At 39.6% G+C, this 8,809-nt stretch overlaps 1 protein-coding gene across 1 annotated transcript; it reads right to left on the bottom strand.

The window, feature by feature from the left end:
- Positions 1-2,394: 2,394 nt before the first annotated feature.
- Positions 2,395-8,809, bottom strand: LOC118420561 (organic cation transporter protein-like). The gene is made up of 9 exons (XM_035827418.1): positions 8,208-8,809; positions 7,776-7,879; positions 6,426-6,580; positions 5,755-5,923; positions 5,132-5,359; positions 4,371-4,582; positions 4,029-4,137; positions 3,305-3,508; positions 2,395-2,847 (listed from the first exon to the last, which is right to left on the bottom strand). The coding sequence occupies exons 1-9, from the start codon at positions 8,460-8,462 to the stop codon at positions 2,712-2,714; spliced, it is 1,572 nt and encodes a 523-aa protein (XP_035683311.1). The 5' UTR covers positions 8,463-8,809; the 3' UTR covers positions 2,395-2,711.

Below are 8,809 nucleotides of genomic sequence, written 5' to 3'. Positions count from 1 at the left end.
TTCACATCAAGAAAATGTTTCTTTGAGGAGTGTTTATCGGTCCATATGGTATACTTCTAATGCTAAGGTCATCAGTTTGTAATGTCATATAAATGTACATGGATTGGTCATGGATATAGCTGATACTTGTTTATACATTTTAGAGAAATTAAAGTTGTTCATAGTAAGTATTTTTCAAAAATCACTTATAATGCAGTGTTTGTATCCAATTGTTGTGTTTGGAATATATCAAGGTACATATATAGCGAGATATACATATATAATCATAAAACTAGATGATATGTGTGCCACTATTTGCACTTTACGAACACACGTAATTATGGATTAAACATAATATTTACAAATGCGTAAACATTACGTTAAGTAACAGAAAGAATGCCAATAAGGCACCTTTAGGCACACTTTAAAATTGCTTAAGGATCGTTTTTTAAGCAGTGATATGTGACTGTTTACCTGGCCAATTTGTACTATTTTCCAGCGACATGTGGAGCCTGATAGAGGCTATCCTACTGCGTGTGCGTGTCTGTATGAATGTACGAAACGAAACCTGTAGGCAAACTATTGTTTAAACAGCAGCTGTATAGTATTTATACCAGTCGTATTAGTCTTTGGCCTGGCAGTTTCTAGTAATCCTAGTGACATGCACTTCTCATGATGTGAAATCATTTCTTACGAACGTATTTCTTGCTGTAAGCAGTGGAATTGAAAAGAAATAAAGTAAAAAAGACTTACTTTTCTTGTGTGTTTCTGTTTCTACTTTCCTTTCTATCAATACCAACTTGAAGGCATTGGTGACCAAATGAAGTTTACCTGAAAGGTAGAGGTGTTTATTGAAAGATTTGAAACCACACATAATGTCAAATCCTTTTGTCAGTATTTGAAGTCGATGAAAGATTACATATTCACCGATAATAAACCTATGTATGGAACGTTTGAGAAACTCAAAGGTAAGAAAGCTCCATAGTCAACTGTCCATTCTAGCCCCTCAGCAATAGAAAAGGCGGATTTAGAAAGCAGACAGCTGGGGAGCTTTATCCATAATTGAATCCTAGTACAAATGTATTTAGGTGGTTCGGCTGAGGCTCAAGGTCAAGAACAAGAGCTACAGACTCTTATTGATTATGTAAGTTAAATTTCTTATTCGAAATCCTATGGGCTCTCAAAGCAGATGTTCGGTGCTGGGTCGTAATCCTTCCTGAGTGACGGACAGACTTTTCTGGCAGTCCCTTCCCTTGTTTAACTACATGAACTCTTAGATTTAGTCATATGAACTTAGAAGCAATTTACATAATGGGGTGCTGTTGAAGTCACGCAGAGAATCATTGTGTCATTGCAGTATGGGTTGGGATATTTTGACCTACTGGAATCTTTACATGGATCACAAGCGATCCCTATTAACTAGCTGCAATACTGTATGACTCCAATGTAAATGATGCTGCAGTACTGTAACCAATTAATAGGTGTCGCGTATAATCCATGGTTAGGTCGAGTTGTTTCCCTCAAATACTTCAGTCTTCACCGTCTTCAGTCTTATGAAGACGGTGAAATATAGGGGAACTCAAAGACACGAATTATGTTGTGTATTTGTTTTCGTGTGAAAAGAGACACCTGGAATGGAATGTGTAGGACACCTGATCACACCTGTCCATCGTCTGTGGTTTACTGTAATTGAATTTCCTGAACTGTAAAATATTTAAAGCTGAATCTTTGTAAGAGTCTTCACCTACAAACCAAAAAAGCTCTTGAGGAATTTCATTTATTAGAAGGTCGACAAAAACGTGCCGTGTTTACATACAGATTAACGGCCTCAACAGCGTACACATGTACAAGACGTGTAAACTACATTTATAAATAAAGAGAGGGCCAGTCAATGTAATATTGTACTAACATTATTGTACTAACAAACTTGCGATTTCGACGACAATATCTTAAAAAGAAGGTTAATTGTAAGTATATGAAAGACAAGCCTACATGTTATTTACTCTAAAAAAAAATAAACAATTCAAATCCATACCATGTAGGTATGTTATCCACACTCAAATATCTAAAATCTAGAGAGACGCCAACATAATTCTATTCAACTAACTACAATGACCTAGCATTTTAGCATTCAATAGAACGTGAAAAATGAAAATACACAGAATTGTCAATGGTTTTTCAATAGTTAATTTGGCAGAAATCTTCCCCACGTCGAAAACACCACTTTTCCTAAATTTACACATAAAGAACACATTGAAGTTCCAGTCCCCACGTCGGCTAAGAAGATATGAATACAATCAGATCAAGAGTCTATATAAATGTCCCTCTAAACAGCCCCGTCATCAAATTCTAGGACGAAGCATCGAACTTGCTTGGATTGATTGAAACATAACGTTACAACGTTAAACGAACAAACTTTGGTTCGTCGCTTATCTTCGTCCTACTTGCTAAGACAGGTTTCTATCTCAAACATTTTCTTCAAGCCAAGAGAGGAAAGCAACAGTTTAAACTTAAAAATTGGATGCAAGATAACCATGGCTCAAATAAATGTTACGATATCAACGCGGTCGTTCTAAACACGATCTATGGTTTAGTCAAGTTAACAATATTTTTTGTATAAACAGGTCTAGGAAGAAAATGTAACATTTATGACATTAGTGACAAGGGCTACCTGCAACATCGGCGCCATGTAACAGAAATAAATGATGGTTTACTCTTTTGTCTCATTGCTCTCAATTGATTCTTACCGAAAGAGGCGACGGATGGAAGTTATCTAACGATAAATGTTTCATGTTTTTGAAGGGGTCATGTTCGGTCCGAGGGTTTGTATAGTTCGCAGAGCTGTCGTTGTCGCTTTGTTGTGGCTTTCTGTCAAAGACCAAAAAAGAGAAAAACAATTTATGGTTTTATCACAATATATTGAAAAGTGCAAAATGGGAATAATAAACGTTATGTAGTAGGATAGGGAAAGCTCTAAGCTGTAATGTTGGATTAGTTCTTAGGTTGACATGAAGACGTTTCAAGTCATAAAATTAACACTATAAAAACAATGTTATAGATTAGCATTGTGGAAAATCACATAATGTAACATTGATTGCAAATAATCAAAGAAAGCACTTAATTGTAGCGTAAAAAAATCTCATAGTTCAGACCAGTACCTAAGACCGCCACATTTACACTCAAACGAACATATTCCCGTATACTTTTAGTCTAGCCTCTGAGGCGTCCCAAATAAGGGCACACAAACAGACGGACGGACAGTCAGACAGACCAAAGCCAATACCTCTATATTTTCACGAAGTTTACAAAAGTAAACACAACACACCCATTCTCCACATCCTCTATAGTTTCAGGCAGGGGGACTCCAAGTGTTTCCGGGAGCAAGAAGACAGCCAAGCCGCCTGCACACGCCGCCACACCAAACGTCACCATGGGGAGGGGCAGCCAGACATCACCCAGGAGCGTCACGAAGGGAGCCGATATGCTGCCAATGCGGGAAAACGCGGTGGCCACACCCATGCCCATGCTCCTGTTGCAACAGAAATGATTATTTTCAGCTATGTCGGTGGTTTACCCACATGTTGCAAGTGAGAAAGTCCTATTGCAAGTGAGAAAGTCCTATTATTTAACAGAAAACTGATGTAACATATTCTCATTGATTGATTATGTACATGACGCTCAGATCTACAAAATCTTTGCATAAGTAAAATTCACTCAAAATTATATGTGTCACAGGTATGAAATGCTTATATATCATTACTTAGGAATTCTAGCATTTTTCTTTTTGTTGTACAATTATATCTTGTTTCGTATAATCTATAAACTACATTGCGAATGTTCCGCTCAATTTAGAAAAACAATCTCCTAAACATGCACATTTCATCATAATGTAGAGTCACGAAAAAGACGTTAAATACTCTTACACCCTCAGTGCAGATTGCAAAAAGGCTCCAATAACTTTCCCCACTTATAATGTGTTAGTATTTCCTGTACGTGAAAAGTTTATGACACACACACAGCGGGGATATTGGACATATCAAGCAACCTACCTTACTACAGTCGGGAAAACCTCAGGTGAGTATGCGATAAAACAGTTGTAAGTAATTCCGATGACAACTCTGCCGACCAAGGCAAATTTACGGGAAATAGTCGGTAGTTCTGTAACAGAATTAGAAAAAAAATCTCAGGGTACACCTCCAGGAGGGTACATGGCGCCAATTTGATGATGTAGGATTTACCTCGCCAAAAAAAACTTATATAATAAGTATATATCCAGGGCACCAGATGAAAGAGCACTGTAAAATATTCACATGTCTTAAGAGGGCCAGACAGATAGAGGAATAGCCATGGAAAGAAAGATGGCAAGCAATGTAAATGAAAAGATAGTTTACCCTTTGTAGCCGCTGTCACCAGGCAACCTGTCCCTGCAAGTAAAGCGGACCCTGCTATGACTGGTTTCCTGCCCCATCTCTCCATGCCCGCCCACCCTAGAATAGCCAGTCCGATTTCCAGAGCTGCACCCAGGGCAAAGTTGACGTACGGGTCCCCGGCTAGATCTGTCGTCCCGACAATTAGGCCAAAATAGACTCCTGCTATGAACATCCTATATGATTTTGGAATGAACATGGCAAAATGGTCAATTTCTATCATGCACAGTCATTTCAAGTCTGATGAATACCACAGACCTTTAGCTTTTAGCTACACACACACACACACACACACACACACACACACACACACACACACACACACACACACACTTACATACACAAGCAGACGCACACACACACACGCACACACACAGACACGCAGACATACACACACACACACACACAAACACATACACACACACTTACATACACACACAGACGCACACACACACACACAGACACGCAGACATACACACACACACACGCACACATACACACACACAGAAACACACACACACACAGACTTACACGGGCACAGGCACAGGAACATACAGAGAGAGAAGCATACACACACATGCACATGCACATATATACATGCACACATATAGTTACATACATCCACATCCTGATCGTAAGTTGCCGATAGAAAATACAAGACAGCTACAAATCATGAAATGGCAAATGACACAAAAGCCAATAAGAATATGGAATATTGTTCTTACCATACCAAGCACATCGTCAATGTGATTTTGCGCATCCGAGGGGTTCGCACGAGGTCAATTATTGTGAAACTCTTTGTGTTCTCGTTGGATTCAGCTGGCTTTGCGAGCAGATCCGAGACTCGGTCTTGTATGGTAACCTTGTTTATCCGAGCAGCTCTCTTAAGGACATCCTTGGCGGCCGTGAATCGTTGTTTACTGATCAGCCATCTGGGGGACTCTGGAAGTACCCTGTTTATTGTAAAGTGTGTTTGTTTAACTTAGTCAGTTCTAAAACTAAAAGTGATACAGACAGTGGATGCCATGATCTTTTTTTTCAACATTTGATCCACTAATCATTGAGTCACGCCATCTACCTCTTTATTAGCATTTATAAAGGCTCAACAGGTCGCTGAAAAAATAGTAGAAATTGGCCAAATAAGACACAAAAAATACGCCTTAGTTAGTAAACTGTATTCCTCGGCCATCTAACTCCTCTGGTGTGTTTTATTATATTGGGGCCAATTTCTACCATTTTTACAGCGACATGTGGAGCCTGGTAGAGGCTAGGCATTTTCCAACAATGCATCACACTGGAAAGGGCACATCAACCGGGGAACTGGTTTATTGTATTTGAAAACTCTTACCACCAATAGCATAGGAGTGGGTACATTATCAATGCTTGGACCAGCTGAAGATTCCGCCAGGTTCGCAGGAAGTAAGCCAGTAGAGAAAGGACGAAGAATCCTATCGCGAAACTCAGGGTCACAGCCATGCCTACTGCATTTCGCTTGGAAGGTCCGACAACTTCCAGGGCTGTAGGGCAAGATCAAAGAGAACATTTACAATCATTTCATTATATCACAAAATGAGATTTGATAATTGACCAGCCAAGCAAGCAACCAACAAACAAACAAATAAACCAAGTAAGCACCCAACCACCCAACCAACCAACCAACCAAACAAACAAACAAACAAAAACAAACAAACAAACAAACAAACAAACAAATAAACAAACAAACAAACAAACAAACAAACAAACAAACAAACTATCAAACAAACAACCAAACAGCCAGCCAGCCAGCAAACCAGCCAGCCGGTCAGAAAACCAGCCAGCCAGCCAACCAGCAAGCCAGCCAGCCAGTCGGAAAACCAGCCAGCCAACCAGCAAGCCAGCCAGCCAGTCGGAAAACCAGCCAGCCAACCAGCAAGCCAGCCAGCCAGTCAGAAAACCAGCCAGCCAATCAGCAAGCCAGCAAGTACAGAGAATACGGTATTCTTAGCGAAGGCAACACAAATGATGTATTTTTAACTGTACCTAGAACAAAGGCGGTGAAGTATAGACCATTGACAGCTGCTCCATCTAACGCACGTAGAACGATGAAGGAAACATAATCTGACGTGAAAGACGCTCCTGTGCTCGATGCGAGGTGCAGTACAAGGCAAAACACTGTAGTAGGTCGGCGGCCAAACCTATGTGGGATTTATGAATAGTTTTGTCAGGTTGGCATTAAAGGTTCCTTTTAATTACACCAATTGCCTGGCAATGTTTTTCAGTAGTCCTTCTGAAACGTTTCTCAAGGCAGTGCTAAATACTGTACTAGATTTTTGTACTAGGTGGCGCTGCAGTGGTAAGGATGCGGTTCCAAACGTGACTAAGCTACCCCCCCCATACACAACTATTCAGAATAGCATTGACAAGGGTAGTAGGATAAATATCGAAACGTTCGTAGGTAGATAGCATTGATAGTGTTAATCTGCTGGTATCGGTTGACAATTTGAGCGAGCTGACAGGTTTCCGTCACTGAGTGTTTTTTAATTACACAGGGCACATTTCTAAGAAAAAATGCATTATTCTCAAGTACACCTACTTATTTCATGAGGTATTTCATATCCCACTGTCGACATAGTGAATACTAGACCCAAAAGCAACACTAGCTGAGGTGAAAAAAACTGTAGCGTGACTGCAATGAACCTATCATTAGTCTCATTAACCCTATTCAGACCGGGAGGGGGTCGTCTAGCAAAACGCCAGAACGGCTTATAAAGTTGGCACCGATTTCACAATTTTAAAAAAATCACATTTATTTGCTATATATTGCTATTTTCGTACATAAATAAAATTTTATGTTATCTACAATATCTTTTATAACTAAATATGAATAAAGCATGCTTATTTTATGACGTCAACGGTCAAAATTCAAGATGGCTGACCATATATTATTGGTAACATAAGTCGTAAAAACATTATTAATCGGTTACCTACACTTGCTGTTACATTTATGTAGCATACCTTGAAGTCTTCTGGGAATACACTTTTTCATGGTTCAGCCACTACAGTCAAATTGATGACGTCATATTACATTATGATAGCATCAACGTTCTTAAAATCTATAGATATTCTCAAGATCATTCACTGAAAATTTGGGTGCCATATGAACTGAAAATTTGGGTGCCATATGAACTGAAAATTTGGGTGCCATATGAACTGAAAATTTGGGTGCCATATGAACTGAAAATTTGGGTGCCATATGAACTGAAAATTTGGGTGCCATATGATAAGTCGTTGAAGCGTTACATGAGTGAGGAGGGTCGGGGTTCAAAAGCCTCAGGGTCCCAGATTGACCAAAAAGTCCCGTCCTGAATAGGATTAATAGTTAATACGAACCTGTCCGAAATGATGCCGAACAAGATTCCACCTACGCCCACCCCTGCCATGAAAGTGCTCTGACCAAGTCCCTTCAACCAGGATCTCCCGCACACTAGGTTATACTAAGTGGTAAAATTGCATATTAAGTAAGACTCTCTTCAACAACTTCTTCAGAAGCCTCTAATATAAATGTACACATATGTTGACACAATCTCAACGGAATCTCATACCCGTTACCTGTATGAACACACAATTACAATTTTCATATTCAAATTTGACTATATGTGTATACTTTGTAAATATAAGACGAAAGAACTTAGGAATTAGTTCCTTTTATAGAGAAGATTATGTTCCTGTAAAGTGTTGTACATGAACGAGTTACCATACTTTAGAAAATGCACTTGTTGGTCCATTACATCATTATATTGCATATTGCAATAACACGCTCACCTCTGTGACGATGGTACTCTGGTAAATGGTTCTGTCATACTCCCAGCCATGGGTACATGCTGTAGTTTCATTCCTCGATGACTCTGTCCTTTTTGAGTTTTTGTACATCAAACACGAGCTGTATTTCCAGGTGCCGCCGATATTTTCCAAGGGGATACTCAAATTAAATCCCTCGGTGCTGTAGCGATGTTCGACCGAAGAAGTGTTTCCAAAGACGCGGCAATTGTGTTCCGGTGTCGCTGCCAAGAACGTCATCGCGACCAAACTCAGCCCAAAGGTCGGACCGACCCCAATTGCAAGCAGAGAGGTTAATTTTTGAAACCTTCCGAACTCACCGAGATGTTTTCTTAGCAGATCGTCCCATTCCATGGTGTATTGAAGATGAAGATTATTATATGGTCCAAATGTTTTAAAAGTAATTCTATGGTTACTAGTAAGCGTCGTACAGGTACATATGGGAACTCAACTTTGCTACTGGGTAATGGTCTAATTCCGGCACGGTCTCAAATTCCGCTGACTTCACTAACTAAGACAAACACAACAGATCCACCTCCTATATAATTTACATCACAAAAGCCGCCAGGCATGGTAACAAAAGTAAT

This window comes from Branchiostoma floridae, chromosome 8, assembly GCF_000003815.2.
Source record: "Branchiostoma floridae strain S238N-H82 chromosome 8, Bfl_VNyyK, whole genome shotgun sequence".
Taxonomy (NCBI): Eukaryota; Metazoa; Chordata; class Leptocardii; order Amphioxiformes; family Branchiostomatidae; genus Branchiostoma; species Branchiostoma floridae.
This window is presented reverse-complemented; position numbering and strand designations above follow the sequence as displayed.

Coding starts and splice junctions, on each gene's coding strand:
- LOC118420561 (XM_035827418.1), bottom strand. CDS start 8,462: ATGACGTTCTTGGCAGCGACACCGGAACACAATTGCCGCGTCTTTGGA. Junction 7,880..8,207: donor AGAGTACCATCGTCACAGAG/GTGAGCGTGTTA, acceptor TTTACCACTTAG/TATAACCTAGTGTGCGGGAG. Junction 6,581..7,775: donor TTCGGCATCATTTCGGACAG/GTTCGTATTAAC, acceptor AATCCCACATAG/GTTTGGCCGCCGACCTACTA.